Source organism: Pavona decussata, unplaced genomic scaffold (genome assembly GCF_977016875.1).
Source record: "Pavona decussata unplaced genomic scaffold, jaPavDecu1.1 SCAFFOLD_198, whole genome shotgun sequence".
In the NCBI taxonomy this organism is placed as follows: domain Eukaryota; kingdom Metazoa; phylum Cnidaria; class Anthozoa; order Scleractinia; family Agariciidae; genus Pavona; species Pavona decussata.
The window spans coordinates 498614-519205 of NW_028145606.1; the positions used below are offsets into that span (position 1 = coordinate 498614).

Genomic DNA, 20592 nt, shown 5'->3' on the forward strand with positions numbered 1-20592 from the left:
GACATTAAACTCTTATCGCGCCGTATCTCAAGCACAGCATGAACGGCGGCTTATATCGGCAATCAACTGAAACGCCAGCAGAAAATTCGAGTTCACCTCACATTGGTAGTTTTTTTTACGTTTTAAATCTAATTGTTAAACATCCCGCGCAATTATAGCACTGCAGAGACAAGGCAGTGAAAAATGTTTTCGCGATTATGAGCCGGGTTGTTTTGATTTTTGCGGCTTGGATCACGACTTTGACTCAGTCAAGTCATGGACAAAAGTCCACTGTTCCGGCCACAGCTTACTCTTTTCGAGTTTTGTTTCTTTATCAGTTGTTTTTATGAGGTTACTTTATAAGCCTAAATATTAAACAGGTGCTTGAGTTTGTGCCCAGCATGAGCCTATGGGTCACGCGGGGCTGCTGTCAGGATAGCGCTAGTCCACGCGAGGAGTTCACGCCAATCGGGGGAGCAAATTGCTCCCCCGATTGGCGGGGTCATGATCTCTAAGTTGGCTTTTGTCGATCGATTGTGCTCGTAAAAATGGCATATTATGCTTGTAGCAGTGCTCAGAATTTTTGGACATTATGCCGAAATTATTCTAGTTTCTGTAAACTTTTTTAAGACAGAACTGGGCGAATAAAGACAAAACAAGGAAAAAACCCTTAAGGCTATCTAGTGAGTAGTGACTGCGGGTTCTTTTTTAATCAATATCCAATAATGTGCCGTTACATGTCTATACCTCTTTCGCTATATTTTCCTATCGTCGGTTTAACTAAACGCTCCCGAGAGATTGGAGCTCTCTGTACGTTTGTCCTAAATATACTGGCTTACTACTGGCTTAATTTCGTGTCGGTATATTAACTATATACCAAAACACCTACGAAAGTTAGTCGCTTAAAATGTTACGGTATATAGACTGTGTTAATCGCATATTATGTCATAATATTTACTGCCCTGAGTCCAAGAAACAATAGGTAAAACTCGGTAAGTATAGACTCTATTCAAAACAAAATTACATTACTTTTTCATTTCGTGAAAGCCAAAAAAAGCCATTATGCTAGCAGTGCTAAATTAGCTTAACTGATTATGCTCGGTGTAAGTGCTAAATATACCAAAACTTACCAGCTTCTTATCAGCTAGCACAGTCCTTTTTCATTTCGTGAAAGCTAAAGAAGCCATTATGCTAGCAGTGCTAAATTTAGATAAAAGCTAGACTGATTATGCTCAGTGTACGTGCTAAATTATGCCAAAACTTATCAGCTTCTTATCAGCTAGCACAGTCCGCAGTCCCAGGTTTGACGATAGATTCTCCCTTGCGCCATCAAACCATTCTTGCTTTCTTTTTCTTTTCTTTTACTTTCTTTCGTCTTTCCCTTTCTCTCTCTTTTCTGTTTTGTTTCAGATGCCCTCCACGGGAAAAAAAATTACTGAGGCTTAAAGTATTTGTCCTAATTTCATATTTTCTTTGACTGAAAAAAATGAACTTTGTGACTCTGTCATATGAAGTAACTTTCACAATTAAAAGACATGAAAATACACCTTGAATCAGCATTATTTTGATGAATTATATATCCAACAAAAGCGTTTACAATTAAAAAAAAAACAACGCAATTTTGTTTTCGTTACGCGAAATTGAGATTGCGAAAACTCCCGTCCACAAGTCCCGACTGAAACTCGGCCAGGTTACCCAGTAAAACATGGCGTCCGTTGCAGTGGTCGGAGGGGGCATAATCGGGCTTTCCTCAGCCGTGTGCATTCTGGAAAGAGACCCGACTGTCAAAGTAACTGTTATAGCTGATAAATTCACCCCAGATACAACCAGTGATGGAGCTGCGGGGCTTATAATGCCTTTTGTAATGGGAAACACGCCGATTCATTTACAAAGGTAAGCAAACTGAAATTAGACCTCAAGTCCCAGGTCAAGGGAGCCAGAAGAGACAAGATTCGCGCACAGCCCCATGTAATAGGTATACGCTCGTCGTTTTTGGAAGAAAATTAGTAGGACAGTGATGTATGTACTGAAAAATGGGGTTGTGCGGAAATCTTTTCTGACCCAAGCTACCACTACAGTCGAAGCTCTCGTAAGCGACCATCTCGGGGATTGGAAAAAGTGGTCGTAACCACCGGTAGCCCAAGCTCTATGAGCGTTTATATAAAGACCCTTGTTTGACCTTTGTGACGCCACGTTGTAATTTGAGCCAATTTTCACACTTCTGACTCCCCATGGCAGAAATTGAACCACCCCTCCCACACAAAATGACCATTACTGACCACCCCTCCCCTCTAAAATCGACTACTCCCAACTACTTGTAAAATTGAGTAATTTGTTTTAGTTTCTGTTCATGCATGTAAACAGATGGTATAAGGAAAATGAATCTTATTCTAGGGACAACAACATGAATTTGAAAACGTGAAATTTTGGGAAAATTGGGGTATAAAAGCTTAGTTACCTGTAGTTGAATGTAGAGGAAAGTTCAAAAGTTGGTTTTATCTGGAGATTCAGTGACCCATTAATGGCATTGGAGAATTCAAGAGAGTTGGCGCATAATCAATGATGTAGCAAGAGCTTTGGTTACTTGTATATTTCAGGTATATTTCAGACAAATACAGGACACAAGTGTGACTCAGAATTTCTGTATTATACATGAAGTCATCACATGAGAAACATAGGAGTACTGATACATACTTCATATGAAATTGGTGTCCAGACTGGTCAGTGATTTGGAGCTTGAAGATCTGTGGTATATTTCTCCTACATTGAATTCATGCACCCTCAACAACAACAACAACAACAACTTACAGCAAATTAATTTAAGTGTCGATATCTTAAGCTTGTAAACAGCTAATTGGGGACACTAAAAATAATTAAAAAAAATAATTATAAGTTAATTCATAATATCAGTTTGATATTGTGTGGAACGTCTTTGACATTTCATTAGTGAGCACCTAGAAAGAGTAACAGCAATCTGAGACTGGTCTTCTCTTGACAATTTGCATGACATGAACATAAAAACGTAACAAACAAATGAATAGAAATGAGTTAACCAATGACAAGCAGGGCTGTGCTCTAGCAGTGCCCACTGGCCCCTGGCAGTTAACTTTTGCCTTTCAGCGACAAGGGAATAATGTTCATTTTATACAAAACTTAAATACTGGGCACCCTAGATTTCAAAGGTTCAGAACTTTGGGCTCCCTGAAATATTTCATAGAGCACAGTCTTGGACAAGCCATCATACTTGGTCTGGGAGAGTGAACTTGTGACCACCATATAACCCTTCAAAACACATTTTAATATAGTATTATTTAAAATATTTGTTGCCTAGAAAATGGTTCAAACAAACAATGGATGAGTTGGAGAAACTGTCTCGAAGAGAGGATTCAGGGCAAGATCTGACAATTTATCACACAACAGCATTTTATATGACAGATGAACAAACTGAGGTACATAGTTATATAATTAGCTGAAACTCACTAGATTTTGAGAAGTGTATGATTATGGGCTCAACATCTCCAGTTAGGTGACAAAAGTGTAAAAGGTTGGTGGGTGGTGACACCTTTAATGTGAGAAAGGAGAAGAAAAGTACATTTTGTTGGAGTTGCCATGCAAAAACTCCCTACAATAATTAATGGGTTAAATTCTCATATAAAATGTCTGCTTAACTGCAGAATACCCAGCCACTACAAAGATACCTGTATATAAAGAAGTGGGTATGTGGCCACAAAGTTACATAGCCACCTGACATAGCCATGTACGTACATGTAGCAGTGCAGCTACATAGCCATGTAACCAAATAGCCATATAGCCATCTAGCCTGGAAAGCATACCAGCATATGTGTAATAAGTCTTGTTCTTAAAATATGAAAAAAGGACTGACAAAATATTGCCTACATGGACCAGTATCCAGCTTTTTCAGGAACACACCTTTAAAGTGGCCAGGTATTCTGCATGCCTAAGTTTAATCTGCTGACTGGTAGACTGAATTTACCAGAGTTCAGGCAAAGGTGGCCTTGAAGTGGATGAGAGGAATTTAATGTGTTACTTAATTACGGTAAGTCTGTTGAACTTTATTATTTTAATATAGCATTACCTTTTTTATAACCCCTCTACAGGAACCCTTCTGGAAGGACCTGGTGGATGGATATCGTCTTCTTACTAAAAAGGAACTTGAGAAATTTCCTCAACCAACCAAGTAAGCTACAGTTTAAGGATGGTGCCTACTAATACAGAGGTATTTTTGGGTAGTTTATGACTATGCGGGAAAAGCAGATCTTAGCTAGGGCTTTTGGAATCAAAGAAGTAAATTGAGGGTAACCACGCATTTTTTTAGAGATAATTAAGAAACAATTATTCTAAAAAGTACTAAATACAAAGCAATGTATGGCATTTTTTATCAAATTAAAGCTTTATTATCTCTAAAAAAAAGGGTGTTGATAAAGTGAGGAGACTGTCGACAATAAACAGTTACAAAGATGGTGGATTTAGATTCACAGATCAAAGCTCTTAGACTAAGTTGAATGAAGAGAATTTTTACTCCAGGTAGAAGCACATGGAAATCTTATCTTCAGTATATTTTAAATTAAGATAAATGTAGACTTCCTACTTTTTAGCTGTAATTACAACATGAATCTCTTGGAAATCAACTCTCAGTTTTCAGAGAACTACACTGTACTACAGTGGTGGGCCGAATTTCGTGACAATTTCGCAGAAGAAAAAGATTGGTTATACTGAAAATCGTTATTGCTCTTTCTGCAGTCATGAAAACGAAACTTTGTACCATCTTATGTTTCATTGCCCTTATTCAAGAAAGTTTTGGGAAGCCTTTGAATTATATTCTCTCTAGGTAACAAATCAACAAACAAGCCTCAATTCACAAGATGTTCTTCTTGGAGTCATCTCCTCAAAATGCCCCCTGCTAAATTATTTGATAATCATCGTCAAATTGTTCCTGTGGGATTGCAGAAGGAATGGAGTTCTTCCCAACATAACCAACTTTCTAGCAAAAGTAAATATCAAATTACAAACAGAAAAATACATTCATTTAGTATCAAGAATAACACGCTCAAAGAATTCTATGATAAATGGAACTTTATTTATGGTAGCTAGAGTTAGTTAGACATAATCTGCTGACTACCGGATACTATATATTATATTACATCATGAATGTTAAAATTGTAGTCCATAAGTTTTTTTTCCATTTTTCGATTAATATCTAAGTTAGAAGTGTTGTATTGTAGGTATTGTTGTATAGTAAAGCTGTACGTCTATAAGTTTTCTATTAGTTATTAAGTTGGTGGCGTTATATTGTAGTATTGCGTATTGTAAGTCTGCAAGTACTGTTGTATTTAAAGTGCTCTATGTCAATAAATTTATTCATTAAAAAAAACCAATCTCTTAAAAAAAACATGGTTACCCCTAATTTTCTTTTGAATACCAAGAGCACTTGCTGAGTACTGCTTTCTCCGTATAGTTTTAAGCCACGCAAAATATCCCTGCATTAGTAGGCACCACCCATAGGAAACCCGAGTATCTCAAGATGCGCAGAATGTATGCACAGTAACAAAAGGAGGTAACGTCCTTAATTACGGTAGTAGTTTTCATTCATTCATAACCCATCACACCTCCTCGCAGGTGCATGGGGCAGCTACACAGTTCCGGTTTTTTGCCAGAGTCCAAGCTTCAGCCCATGATGATCCCATCTTATCCAGGTGTTCCACAGTGGTTTGCTGAACCATGTTTTTCTTGGCCTGCCTCTTTCTTCGTCTGCCTTTTGGTGTCCAGATCATAACCTGTTGAGCAATTCTGTCCCTGGTCATTCTGGATAGATGACCAGGGACCATAGGCTCAGTCATTTTTCCTTAGTCATAATTATGCCGTTTAGTTTGGTTTTGAATCTGTTTGTTGGAAATTCTGTCAATCCATCACATCCCACGGATTCTTCTCAGGTACTGCCTGTTGAACACATCCAATTTGTTACCATTAAAAGTCTGTGGTGCTATATTGTTGGGGAGTGGAGTATTTGGTTTTATCAACTAAGTTTATACTTGGTAATTTGTTCTCAGTTGCTGCAGTTAAAAGTGAAGGTCAGGCAAAACAAGTTGGTGTTTTTTTTCTCTGCGCAAGTGAGGGAAATTCTAAATTATCTTTCAAGTTACTGAAAAGTCAGCTAAGGGGATTGTATATTTGATTTTGACTTTAATACAGTTTGTTGTTTTTTGTTGTTGGCAAGGTAATCTCTTGAAAACTCTCTTTGAATCTGTCTTTACTTTTGTGGCCTCACCACAATTTGAAGATTCATGCACTGAGTGATCAGTGAAAATTAGTTTGTGGTGTCAGTTTGGTAAAAAGTCAGGGAATTTTGTTTTTTCCTGATGGTTCTGCAATTCTGCAGTTTTTTTAATATTGAGTTTTTCAAATTTGAAAAACCTTGGCTTTCCAACAGCAAAACAAATTTTTAATGTCACTACACCTATCCTGCTTCTTAGGGGCTGTTTACATTGAGGGAGGAAGATCCTAGCAGCGGATCATCCTTAGCAAGCGCCACATGTTTTCTGTATTCAGTTTACATGCAAAAAGTTGTGCTTGGCCCTAGTGCTAGGATCTTCTAGAGATAGAATCTTCCTAGCTGAGAGATAGGAAGATCCTAGTACTAGGAAGATCCTAGCGCTGACAATTTCTCTTCTTTTCCTTCTCCTCTTGGTAACCACTCCGACCGAAATTTCTACATGTAAACCAAATGAAAAGTTGTTTCGCCTTCTAGGATCTTTCTAGTGCTAGGATCTTCCTCCCTCCATGTAGACAGCCCCTTATTTTACTTTTGAACAGCTGTAGCTTTAATAACAATAAACAAAATTAGGAACAATTTTATTTCAGTTTTCATATTTCTTTACTTTATTATTTTGTAGGTTTGGATTTTCATACACAACATTGTTTTTTAATGGAAGGTATTATCAGCCTTGGCTTATTCAAAGGTAAATTCACTCATCTGATAGCCTTATTTAAAGACCAGTTAAAAGGATGAAACTTAAAGTTACTAGTTTCAAAACAGAAGCCATGATCGTTGTCGACTACAATTTTGACATAACTATTTATTGAAACCTATATGCATATCATATAGAAGCCATCTTCAGCACTGCATTTATAATGCCTTGTATAAGTTCTCCCTTTCTGCAGTAAAGTTATGATTTGATTTTTCCTTAATATTGCTTGAATAATGTTTCATGTGGCCTAATAAATTCACTTCTCAAACTCATTAATAATAATCAATCCAAAACAAAACAAATCACTACCGTGAAGGAGGTTTAGAAATGTGATCTTAATTATCATAAAATTTTGTGAACTTTTGCTTTGAATCCTTCCAAGAATTATCAATAGTTTGAGAAGCTATATCAAACACTTGAAAGAGTGTTTGCTCCAACTTCCAAACACCTCGAAGTTGGTTAAAAAAAACTCGGCTGCGCCTTGTTTTTTCAACCAGCTTCTCAGTGTTTGGAAATTGGAGGAAACACTCTTCCTTGTGTTTGATATATTACTTCAAAACCATTGCCGTGGTGGTTTCTTTTACTGCTGGTTTGTGTTTTGTAAGTTTCAACCGACAGTAATTAAAAGCAGTTTCCATCACCAAAAGGTAGAAATATAAGAGGCCAACTTTAGAAGGTGCGTGTAATAACTGACCAAGACATGTTTTGTAACTAAGATCTGGAGTTAAGTATTTACTTATTAGATGGAGCCAGGCTGTTAGCAGCCTGTGCCCATCTTTTAAAATGCAACATTTTTTCTCTAGGGAGGGCTTTCAAGGTCATGGTGTTTTGGTGGAGAATCACTTGTCTGACTAATAAATATTGTTTTCATGACACTGGGTGTCCTCTGGCATAACCGATACTGTCTTTCAAGCCACTGGCTTCTTTTTCATTAGTGAATTGTTCACTGTTGTTAAATCTTACTTCATGTACTAAATAACATATTAGTTGTCCCTAACCTTCCAACATGTTGCACTGCTACTGTAATAATTTATTGTTACATTACATCCTAGATTGTTTTTACTGCGCTTCATCTACTGACAATTCTCATACTGTAATTTTCAGGTTTAAAAGTCTGGGTGGAATCATTATGAAGAAAACACTAGCGTCACTAGAAGAGGTTGGAGATTTCATTACAACTGAATCACAGGAATCATTAAACCATACATTTATGTATTAAACAAATACTTTGAAACGATTGACACAGTCATGTTTATGTTAGCTCACAGGTGTATATGATGTTGTTGTCAACTGCCCAGGAATGAGGGCTCGGGAATTAGTAAATGATTTTTCCATGGACCCAGTCAGAGGTCAAGTTTTGAGGGTAAGTTGGCATTACAAGGATCATCTAAGGAACGGCCACACTATTATGCACTACATCTGTATTCAGTTCTGTTGTATGATCATTATGATGTGGTGGAAATTTGTTTTTGATTAAAAATCTTTTATTAAAGTGTATTTGCTCGATCAAATCTTCACTTTGTTCTTGTATGAAAATCAAAAAATGTTTTATGTTTATAAAAGGGGTTGAACTTAACACACTACAAACAACAAAGAACAAAACAGAATATTTGCCAATTAACGTTTCTTCCTCGGGTTTGAGATTTAAAGAAATGTGAAGTTTCACTCCTAGTTAGGATACAGTACTGCAAAAGGAGGGAGACTGGGGATAGTTGGGTTATGACATCAACATAGGATCGCTTATCTTCTTGTATAATATTGTAATTCAATTTTTAATATTGTAATATTATAATAATATAATAAATAATCAATTTTTCGTTTGTCCATGTGTTTCCATCTCTACAGTCTGATGTCTGACTATTAAGCATTTACTTTCTAACACTTCTGTAAGTTCTACTAGTTTTTTTAATGATTTCAAAGGTACATGTAGCACTTACTAAATGTAACTCAATTTCGTTTATCTTACAAGATCGTGCAAGATTCGTACATAAATTTAATCCTGTAAGACTTTTGATAACATCTTACCAGAACTTATAAGATCTTAGTCAACACAACGGACACACAGCAGGAGTTGTGCAGGTCTGTCTTGAAACCCCATTTTAACATGCTAAATCCCCAGCCGAAACTACAAAGAAATTTATCAACCCAACTAACTTCCACTATTACCGACTCCTGCTATTTCGGAATTTCAGACACTTCATGTGGTCCCAAACTAACATTTTTTGTTTTGTGCAATAAAGGTTTATAATACCATTGTTATTCATATCGAACTTCAAATTTCCTGCTCGGTTGATTTTACGAAACGAAAAACTTAATCGGTTTCTTTTGTTTCCGCTTTAAATAAAAGAATGCAAAGAAAACCGACGCGTCTTTTGCTTAAGGTTTTTCTTCAAAATGAAGCAGAAATTTGCGAAAAAAATGCAGGGTAATGTTTTTCTATTAAATCAAAGGCCACATGCAAAAATTCAGCTCATTTGCATGACATTTAGAAAACAGCCAAAATCGTCACTTACGATAGTTTTGCATAAAACCCTTCAGTTACACTGGACATCTTTGACGTATTGAATGGCATGTTTATGTTCTTCTGTTTGCCATTTTTGTTGAAAGAAATGATGACAAACAGAAAAATAATTATATTGTCATTTGATGGCATCCAAGGTGTCCATTCCGATCGATCTTCAAAGTCCTTCTGCTGTAATGTATTTTCATAGTACTTTCTTAGTATTTAGTTGGTTTTAGTTGGTGGCATCTCTCAACTTGAAATTGGGTCAGTTTCATCATACCCCACTGTTGTGGACTTTAACTATTACACACGCCAAATGACGGTCCCCAGGTTATCAGTTACACAAATGAGAGTTGACTGTGATATGGATTGGTTGACTGATTAAGTTAATTTACCCATTCCGCAACAATTTGGACTTCCATCAACAACGATTTGCTAACGTAAAGACAAGTAAAAACTAATGATAAAAACCAACATTTCAGTGTAATCATGACAGCATTGTCAAGGTCATTAAAGACACTTGCATTCTGTATAATATGCAAATTAAGTGGACACTATTTCTCGCAGAACACTGAATTACTTTTGTCTTTAGGTGCAGGTCTTCAGTTGACAATTATGTACTACTTCACATTATGACACTATAACATTGGTTTTCATCATTAGTTTTCACTTGTCTTGTTTACATTTTTGATTGTGGGATGTATTGGTTGAAATTATTAATGATTATAATTTGTTATTTTTTGTATGTGAATAAATTTGCAGGTATATGCACCCTGGATAAAGCATGCTTACATAAGAGACGTCAAAGAACTTTCCAGCAGAGAGAGATATTGCTATATTTTGCCACAGTTAAGTCGTTCACTTAACTACATACATCCTGTACATGTAACTTCTAACATTAAATTTTTATGTTGATTAGTAAATTAAAGCAGACTGGGTTGGTGAACGGTCTTTCAAAGAGTATCACTTAATGGCTAGCCAACATGTTTTTAGTTTCATGGGTCTCTCATGTTTTTTAAGCAGTTCTGCATGTCATTAGTCTTGATTGTTGGCAAAGCTGCATCAGAGTCTGAAAGTTTTGAAAAGACGGTTACTAAAGATTTGATGTCTTCAATATATCCACAGTTTTGGAAGTTTCTGCCTCACAGTAAGACAAGGCCTGACTAAAGTCTCAATCTCACTCTTCAAAAAGGGCAAAATATACTTGTCTTGGGTTTGCAGAGAAAAGTAATTCTTGCTGTCTTGCAAAGTCTTAAACTTAGCAGTTTTCATTGATCAATGGATAGACACTCAATCAATAATGTTGATGGCAGTGAACCAACCCCTTTCCTGATTTTCCCTACAGAGCAAATGGAGAAATTGTTCTTGGAGGGACCGCATACCATAATAACTTTGACACAAAAGTTAATGTTGATGATACCAGACACATCTTAAAGGTCACCAGCCAGCTTCTGCCAAGTCTGAAAGTGAGTGCATAAGGGCCTGTTTAAACAGTTTCAACATTTGACTAAAATTCGTTCAACAAAAGTTGAACAGATGTTGGGCAAATGTTGGATGAACGGAGTGTTCTAACGGCTTCAACGCCATTGAACATTTTCAAGAGCAAAGAAAATGTGGTCCAAGCAATGTTGAATGAAAGTTTAAACCAATTTAAATTCAATTAACACGCTTTCAACATTTTTTTTAGGCTTTCAACATTGTTGAACGACCTGTTCAAACGCCCCCAACATTTGGTTCAACAAAATGTTGAACACATGTTGAAGCAAATGTTGAAACCGTTTAAATGGGCCTAAGCTAAGGTTTTTGTACATACATGTACATTGTTTATATGTGAGGGAGGTGATGTGGTCTTCCAGTCTTACAATCCGGAGATCCTGGCTTCAAGTTCTGATCTGACCACGCTGTGTAAATAGCCAACTTTGTCTCCCACCAGTTGATATTTTAAAAAATAATATGTTATATGCTTCAGTTTCTATATTTTGTTCAGTGAGTTATACTGTCCCCAATTAGCATTGCAGTGTTCGACACTTAAAATAATTAAGTTATGTAATGTTTAAAACACGAACAGAAGTGTTTTATTGGTGCAGCCGAGTGGTTTTAGACCCGATAAAACACATGCTGTGAGTTTTTTAAACAGCTTCAAAAACATTCCTGGAAAAGTGTGTGTCAAGAGAGTTCATAACAATGATGCTTTTGTGAACGTTGGAAATTAGCATATGAGAAAAAACATTGTAAAACACCGCATACTAATAAGGAGGAGGTTTTATCGGATATAAAACCACTGCACGTGATGTTTAATCGGCCATTTGAAAGGTTAATGGACTTATGAATTATTAATGAGTTTTCAATGTTATACATACTTCCATATGTTACGGTACAAACTTAAGGATTTTTTTATAAATTTCCTTGACATGATCGATCTGAGGGAGTAACAGACTTTATTACTACTCCTAGAATTTGTCAATTTACGATCAAAAAAGGCACACACAAAAGTTACTCATATTTGTCCAACATTCTCTTCTCCGCTTTAATTTCACGGAAATTGTAAACAATAATTTGTGGCAGTCATGACTTGTTCTCATTTTTTCTTATAATTTTCAGCGAGCTCCTGTGTTAGAAGCTTGGGTAGGACTCCGGCCTGGTCGACCAAGTGTCAGACTTGAAAAAGAAGTCAGGAAATTTAAGGATAAATTTCGAAAAGAAAGAAATCTTAAAGTGAGCAATGTTGTTAGAATCAGTTAATCCTCTTTTTAAACACACTATTGTGTCAATCTTCAGGGGTCCCTTTTTAAACACGGCTTGCTTAAAGTTCTAACATGACTGTAAGTATTGAGCACTGAAGAGTTTTTTAATTTATTGGCCCTTCTTTTAAGTGGTCTCACTTCAGGATTTTATATTGTCAATTCAGTACCTATAGGGGAGTGTAATAACAAGAACTACCTAATTAGTACCAGTAAGTAGCTTGAATCATAGTTAATTGAGGGACTGGTTATGAAACCTTGCCATGACAACAATGGTGCTGCAATTTATGTTGGAAGGGCCGCGACCGTGCACAATTCTTTGTTTTAATGTTCACACTACAGTTGCATACCTTAATAGGAACGTTTCTGTTGGTTAGTTGTTCCAACGTAACACATTTCAAAATCTATTGTGGTCTGTGCACGGTCAAGGCCAAAAGTGCTAACAAAAAAAGGTTTGTCAGGCTTCATAACCATTGCCTTCTATTACATGTAGCTATGCTTTCATTTGAATGGTCACCATTCAGGATTTTATCCCAACTCAAGAGTTAACACTGTACTGCAAAATGAACAGGACTACAAGAAAATACAGCTCAGTAGTTTTCATTTGAATTTCATTGCAGACTATTTTAACTAACTCTTAAGATTTGACCTTGTGAGTAAAAGGGTTAAAAAAATAGTCAGCTCTGGTTTTAGATATTTTGGGCTGAAAACCTTTGTAAAAAATTGAGTTGGATGATTTTTTAACTACACGGATTCTGGCAAACCAGCAAATTTCATTAACAAAAGTAGGACTTAAATTAAGTTATTTAGATCCCTCCATTTAATGTCATTACTATTTATTTTTTTTTTACAAGTGTGAGTTGATTAATCTAACATTCTATTTAATCCAAAAAGACTTTTCCAAAAGAATGTGGAATTTTCACTTATATAACTTCATTGTGGTTTGTTTGTGTTTACAGGTTGTACACAACTATGGGCATGGCGGTTCAGGATTGACTGTGCACTGGGGCTGTGCAATGGATGCCACAGATCTGGTGTTTGAATTTCTGGCCAAGGGACAACAGGCCAAATTGTAAACAATAATAATTATCATCTTGTTAGAATTTTTTTTCACTCAAGTTGATCATGAAGATAACATTGATTTGGGTGAGTTATGTAAATGGAATTGTAGAATGATATTGTGCGGTTCCAGAAAAAAATCCATACCCATCCCATGGAAGGTCACCGGAAATTCCTAGGGGGAGGGGGGTCTTAAAAGCTAAAATTTTTAGAAGCACAGTATGGAGCTAAACTGAAATTTCCTGGGGGGAGGGGGGGTGCAAAACAAAAACCTTCCATGGGGGGGGGGAGTATGGATAATTTCTGGAACTGAACATTCTTTTAGCAGAGTTAGGAGTGAGACTTAGATATGGTATTGGTATTACATGTTGACGATGCTCCGAAGCATAATGTGATACAGTCATGTAGACTGCAAACAGTAGTTTGTTTCCTCTTACAATCAACTGACTGAACACAAAAGGCCGTGAGCACATGAATCGAGGAGCTTGGGGAATAAGGTGTGTGAAATAATTTTATGTGGAAGTTTTTTTTAATAAAAAATACAGCTTAAAGGGAAACTGTGGCTAGGTTTCTCGAATAAACTGTGGTAGGCAATTATCCAAAAAATTAGGAACTAAAAAATAACAACAACAACAACAACAACAAAAACACAAAAAGAAAGAAAACAAAAAGTCAAAAATTCAATATTTTAGCTTTCCTTAGATTACTCTCACATTTGGGATCCCATGACCTATGGCTGTTCATTTGGGAAACATAGCACCAACTTTTTTGCTGGGGTTTTTTCATGTTTTTTGATAACTAAAAACCACACATACACAAAAAAGAATTGACCAGGGCCTTTTATGTGGGAGCATAATGTTTACAAATAGGTACACCAAGCAAAAGTCTAATAATAATTTATTTCAAAGAGCTTCATTTCAGTTTATTAGTAAAAATGTTGAATTATTTCCTCCTTGACCTCAAGTAAAAATTTTATTATTGATCAAGCAGCTGTATACATGTGTATTACTTCGATTTTGTTTCTGCTGAACGTTCTTAATGGCAAATTCAAATTAAATTCATGAACACTTATTAAACTCTGAAAGACAAAGTAGAGGAACAGAAGACAATCATTTGCCAAAAAAGCCTTGTGGTTCTGTCACTGTCACTTTGTTTACTGTACATTTCAGCTCTAGTTTTTATTAATTTTGGTGTCCATACAACTGTTATGTATTTGTAGTTGTAGCAGGGATGTACACCGTATGCATGTGTAGTTGTGGAAGTAAGTTTTATTTTCTAGTAATAAATGTTCTGTTTAAACTATCTTTGGCCCATTCTCACTTCTGTTACTGCAAACCTGATTAAATCCCACTCCTGGTGCTCACACTAAATATTAATAAATAATTCTCTGAGTGAATTAAAAATTCTTGTTACAATAATTATTATTGCAGCACCTTTGTGCTGCTGTGTTTGTTTACAGAGCTTTATCCTCATTTTTAAATTGAAGGAATAGCTGCTGCAACAACTTTGAAATTCATTGTTGATTGATGCTCAGTTATGCAGTCAAATAAGCGAGCACCTTTCTTCCACCTGTGTACCCAATTCGTGCATGTTGGACAGCCAGGTTATCCAGAACTAACAAATCACCACTTCTCCAACGGAATCCCACTGCGCACTCCCAGGAAGCAGCCCTGATGTGCTGTAACACTTCTGGTTCAATCACGCTGCCGTCCCCGTAGTAAGCATGACAAGGGAACTTATCATCTGGGTTTTTTGTGCCGATAAATGTTGGCATCGCCTTGTAGTATGTACCATGGTGAGAATGCGCTTGATTGAACCAGATTTTCTCTCCTGTCACTGGGTGTTGAATGAAGGCAGGCCTTATTTGCCATAGGTACAAATCTCCATTTGAATCCCATGTGATACTGTAACCTTGCTGTTTTGCTCGTGGTTCAACATCCTAGAAGACATTGAAAGAAGTCAGTCAGTGCAGAAATGATTGCTAGAGAAAGGGTACATGAAAACAGGATGAAGGGTCCCTGTACAGAAACTGAAATATGGTAATTGGGAGAAACTGGAAGCTAATGCCCTATACATGTATATATATATTTTGGCTATTCAAAGATGCATCAAAACTGGGAGATACTGCTACTTTAAATGTTTTGCTCTGGGATATTTTTTTGCTTTTTTTTTTCTTATGTAGAGATCAAAGGAAAATGAAGTTAAAAATTATGCCGCATGAAAATCCTATTTTGAATTCAGAAATTGTATCTTTTATTGAAAGTTGACATAAGCAGCAATATCACACCTCTTTGTTTTCGGTTGTGAAAGTGTGCTGCCAGTTCATGTACTCGTGACGGGATTTGTCAGGCAAATATCGCACATAACGTATTTGCTTCTCTTCAAACTTCTGGAGAACCTCAGGATCCAGTTTGGAAATGAGTTCACTGTTTTTTACTAATGGAGTTTCCCCACCACAGTCATCTGCAGGCTCATTTAGGCAGAAAAAGAACACCTAAGGAGAAAGACAGTAGGGTTAGAAGCTTACATACAATTTGCTTGAGATGGGAACTTGCATAAATATAATAATAATATTATAAAATGCCAGGGAAGTTTCATAAGGAGCCCGTAAAAGGTACCACAGCCTTGTTTTGTGGAGTGACTACATTTCATTTGTAAACTTTAAACTTAAGATAATTATCAGTTTCTTTCTGAGAAGTAGGTAAGGTTCTGTCACATTTTGACAAAAAATATAATTATGGTAACACCCTAAGCAGTACCAAATCATAACTGAGAATGAAAAGCACCCCGATACTTTTGTGTGGAAGTTCCCCCAGGCATCTGTAGCAGGCTCGTGTAAAAGAAATTAATATATACTTAAAATGAACACCTAAAGAGAAATAATATCAATGAATACAGAAGCTGAATAAGGAATAGTCAAACACATGTATATATCAGGGAAGGAGGAAAGGGGGGCATGAAATATGAGAAAAGACAACCTCAGAAGATTTGAAGTCAAGCCCTGCATGGTTGCTCAAAGGGTAAAAAGCTCCATACATATATACTACAGTAACTGACTATATGTACAACTCACGCCCTAGGGGGAGGGGCATAGACAGGTATAACTGTTACAGTAACACAAAGATGCAAAGACTGTTTCTGGGTTTGAAATTTGATTGGTTATAAATTTTCTGAAGGACTTTTTAGGGTGTATGTGTTGTAGGTTAAAATGAATCCAGGTTAAAATGATTTCAACCTAGGTTGATTTGTATTTTCCTTTGTTAAGGTTGGGTAATTTACATTCTGAAAATTCTAAAAATGTAGAAATGTGTAGAACGAGCAAATTAACCCAAAATACATCAAAATAATTTACGAATTTAGTTTGGCACGGCAATGGCACGCTGTTTGAAACCAAGTTGCGCTACTGCTGTGCAGCACAACAGGGCCTGCCGTGCTTCTGCCATGCTAAATAGTCCTGCCAAACTTAATTCAGCCTGCCAAACTAAATGATTTCAAACGTTGTGCTACTGTCGTGTTTAAGTTGAATTAAATTCTTGCATTTAGTTCGGCACGGCAGTGGCGCGACGTTTGGAATAGGCCTAATATACCTGAATACCCCGTGGGATTTCCCCTTCCCAACTGAGCTGCACTGTAACTACTGCCATGTTATCTCAGTTGGTTTAAGACTAAATGGTTTGAACCCAGGAGTCATGTCATAAGTACGTAAAATAATTATGATCATCCGGTTGAGCGTAGTCCTGGGAAGGACTGTTTGATGTGGCACTGACTGACATTTCAGGCAACCTGAGAGGAAGTCATCTTCAGAGTCAAGTAAAATTGTGGAACATAGTAGATGGTACTAGTTAAATAGTAATAAAAATAATCAAAGATTAGGGAGTGTGTTCGATGATCTCAATTCCAGGCTCTTCCTCCTTTGCCAAGTTGGTGATGATGTCATCCGCCCCTGCAGAATCTGTGAGGGATGCCAGATATGCGTCCCAAGATCCATTCATTCGTTGATTGATTGTCCCACGCATTCTTGACTCCAATCTTTATTAGGAGTACGTTCTTTCTATGTCAAACACAATAATGGTCTCTGGTTGTTGACATGATTGGTCGAGGAAGTTGATCGTTCCACAACTTGCTTGACTCTGAAGATGACTTCCTCTCAGGTTACAAATCAAAATGTCAGTCAGTGTCACCTCAAACATTCCTTCTAAGGACTACAATCACCTGGATGTTCATGATTTACCTACTCAGTTGGTAAAAGCACCACACTGCTCAATGCCCAGGTGACACCACCAACCAGGATCTTTAAGAACTGGAAAAACCATGCTGGTTGCACTTAACATCTTGTCTTTGACACCTCCTTATACAAATTTGTTTGAAAAGCTAGATGTACCCCAGTGAGTGGTACTATCTTTCCTAAGTAGCCGGGGGAGGGGAATACAATCAAGGGCCTATGGTAACTGACACAAGCTGTTGAAGCACCCCTGCCAAGTCTGGTAAAGCCAAGTAAACATAATTCAATGAACAGGGATTTACTGGTATAATTTAGTCTTTGAATGTTCAAATATTTCAGCAAGAGAAATAACCATTTCTTGTTGTCACTGGAATATTTGACACAACAAAATGTGACCCAAGAGCACCTTGTCTTACCTTGGAAGGAAAAATGTCATTAAAAGCCATTTCATTGTGTGGTTCTATTGTATAACTGGGAGGGTCAATGCTTGCAGTGTATGTCCCTGCACTTTTGTCCACTTGGGTACGAAAAGCTGTACCACCCTCATATGTCATAGTTTTTCCTTGGACAGCTTTGGCAATGGCTGAAAAATCCTCCGCTGTTTTAGCTGGTAGATCACGAAATAATATTGCAGGAGACCGTGAAAAATTTTCGTCCACGTATTCCATGCATTTTGTAGTCAGCTGAGGGAGAGTGGACTGGTTTGAGTTATTAACTCGCACAGCAAGTGGGAATAAATCTCTTGGCTCTGCTAAGAACTCTGGGAAACCACCCTCTGAGGATCCTGGAAGGAACTGTCTGCCTTGTAGCCTGGACTTGAATTTTGTTACCAACTCCTTTCTGGGTATTGGATCAAAAATGTTGTATTTTGTTGTAGTTGTGCTTAATTGTGATGCAGAAAGATAATTAGTAATCCTTCTGCTTGATCTAAGTCCAGGCGAAAGTCTCCAAAGTGTTGAAAGAACAAGAGCTGACATGATCTGTGGAGAGTGATAATAATTTATTGTTAAAAGAACTTAGAGCAAAATGTTTTATCAACATTATAAAGAACTATAAAATAAGACAATAATCCTTAGTAATGTTCATAGAAATAGCCTAACTGCCTAAGACATTGAAATAACATTGTTACACGATAATCATGATTCAGTGATAAAATATCTGACCAATCGACGGTGATAACTTCACCAAAAGGTGCTGATTAAAAGTTGCAGACTGAGCAATAAGAAGCCACCCAACAAATTATATTAGTTCAAGTTAACAGTGCATGGTACTTTCATGTACCAAAGGCAAAGGGTGCGACTGCCAGCTTTTAGTGCTGCTGTGCATGACTACATGCTGCTGTTGTTTCATGCTGACCTGAGCACAGCCTCCTACACACCCCTTCTTTGGCCAATAGCGAGTTTATGCAACAGGATAGCTGATGTGGTGGGACGGCAAATTGTCCTTGCGTGACCAATGTGACGGCCAAGTTTTCATAACTCTAGATTGCAACATTCCTACCGCTCGTGGTTTTCACATTGTCACAGATGAGAGAACACTAGTTTTAGTCGCAAATCGCCAAAAAATGTGAAGGTACTACGATGTCACGCTGGTCACACAACGATACTCCACCATCTCCTTCCCTCAGCTGTCCCGTTGCGTATGTCTGCATGCATACTGAATGTTTTAAGAGTGTCAGAGTATCTAGCTTTTGAGAACTAATTGTGGACACTATTTAAAGTAAATACATTCCAATAAAAATAAACAAATGCCTAATATAGCTACAATGTTAACGAAAGAGAGCTTAATATACAATTTTAGAACTCTAATCGTATGGAAAATTTTTCACAATGTTTACAATCGCTAAAAAATATAAAAATAACAGTCGAGAGAATCTAGGGCGGCATGCATGAAGAACATAGGTCACAATCGACACACGCATCATTGCAAAAATTGTTAGCCTGAGGCCATGCTTTTAAGTAATAGTTGATTATGCGCCTTGCCATTCTTCTCTATTGTTCAGGTTCATAAACTTATGACATCAAACATCGATGTAAGGTTATTTATAAAACATCGTTGTAAGGTAATACTGCCTGCCCTCGTAAAGTTCATTCGCTATTTTTCTTGTGACCTCATCTGAGAGGAAAGTTAATTAAAAATTAGATTACGAGCAGTCTCTTTCTTCTCCTAAGTTCTGTAGCTCGCTACACTGATTTACTTTTCTAATTTGCTCATTTGCGCAATTTTGCACTTCGCGTCACGTCACGTTGACAGCACTTTGTGTGCGTGAGCTGAGGAAAAAAGTACGACTGCTCTTCACTAACGGCTCGACGCTCCAATCTAGATAAACTGTGGAGTTCAGGGCCACTTTTCCACTATGATAAATTTAAACTTTTTAAATTATTACATTTTTATCACAGTAAGACTGTGTAGTTAGTTCGATTTACATTAATCAGCTGTAATCAGGGAACCTCGATAGGGAAAACCTCTGACGTTTCGTTTTGTGTGTTTTTTTTTAGCATAATTATCTTGTCGTTAAGTGGCTCGGCGGCTCACGAGTCAAATTGAGCAAGTATTATTCTGGCGTCGAGCCAGTAAATTATAAGCTTTACTCGTTCTTTGAACCCTGATCGCGACTGGCGAGTCGCGCGCCTTATGTTATTAAAGTTGCTGTTGTTGTTAGCACCTAGTCGCGGTCAGAGTTAAAGAACGAGTAATTTTATTACCTAAGATACAAATGATACTTACGCACTGAAGGAAAAGCAAAGAAAGAAGAGGTGATCAAGGTAGCCTTATGGCCTGGCCTTCAACGTAACGCCCTCGTCATGCGTGACGAGCACAAAGGGCGTCTGCGTAGGAGGCAAATGATCGAGAATTTTATGCCGGTTGAGAAATATTTCTGTCGGTAGAGAAATATATTTATCGGATGAGAAAACAGTTTCGTCGGACGAGAAATATTTTCGTTGGTCGAGAATCTTTTTGCCAGTCGAGAATGTTTAAGTCGGTCGAGAATGACAAGATTTCAGTACGGTATCAGAAAATATGGAATGCGGACTGCGGACTACCCGACGGACTGGGTATAAAATATGGACTGAGGTATAAAACGAGGACTACGGTCTACGG

The 20592-nt window shown here is 37.2% G+C and overlaps 2 protein-coding genes across 5 annotated transcripts in view; one reads left to right on the forward strand and one right to left on the reverse strand.

Annotated features, from left to right (window-relative positions):
- The first annotated feature begins 1658 nt into the window (after positions 1-1658).
- Positions 1659-20592, forward strand: part of LOC146461431 (D-aspartate oxidase-like) — a 56836-nt gene continuing 37902 nt past the window's right edge. The window contains exons 1-10 of one of the 2 annotated variants that reach the window (XR_014857409.1): positions 1659-1872; positions 3311-3428; positions 4098-4177; positions 6891-6956; positions 8070-8124; positions 8227-8328; positions 10231-10316; positions 10814-10934; positions 12070-12183; positions 13169-13386. Coding sequence is in view for 1 of the 2 variants with exons in the window: in XM_085086913.1 (XP_084943039.1) it covers positions 1685-1872; positions 3311-3428; positions 4098-4177; positions 6891-6956; positions 8070-8124; positions 8227-8328; positions 10231-10316; positions 10814-10934; positions 12070-12183; positions 13169-13285 (1047 nt within the window). In the remaining variant the exon portion in view is untranslated. Of the gene's footprint in view, positions 1873-3310; positions 3429-4097; positions 4178-6890; positions 6957-8069; positions 8125-8226; positions 8329-10230; positions 10317-10813; positions 10935-12069; positions 12184-13168; positions 14571-20592 lie in introns of those variants that run through there. The other variant, XM_085086913.1, reaches the window with a different exon arrangement.
- Positions 14756-20280, reverse strand: LOC146461432 (uncharacterized). 3 transcript variants are annotated; one of them, XM_085086909.1, is made up of 4 exons: positions 20218-20280; positions 17907-18470; positions 15556-15762; positions 14756-15207 (listed from the first exon to the last, which is right to left on the reverse strand). In XM_085086909.1, exons 2-4 carry the CDS (start codon positions 18465-18467, stop codon positions 14803-14805), a joined length of 1173 nt encoding a protein of 390 aa, XP_084943035.1. In that variant the 5' UTR covers positions 18468-18470; positions 20218-20280; the 3' UTR covers positions 14756-14802. The 3 variants fall into 3 exon arrangements, with proteins under 3 accessions (XP_084943035.1, XP_084943037.1, XP_084943036.1); XM_085086911.1 differs by having other exon boundaries at positions 20222-20244; XM_085086910.1 differs by lacking the exon at positions 20218-20280 and adding an exon at positions 18847-19020.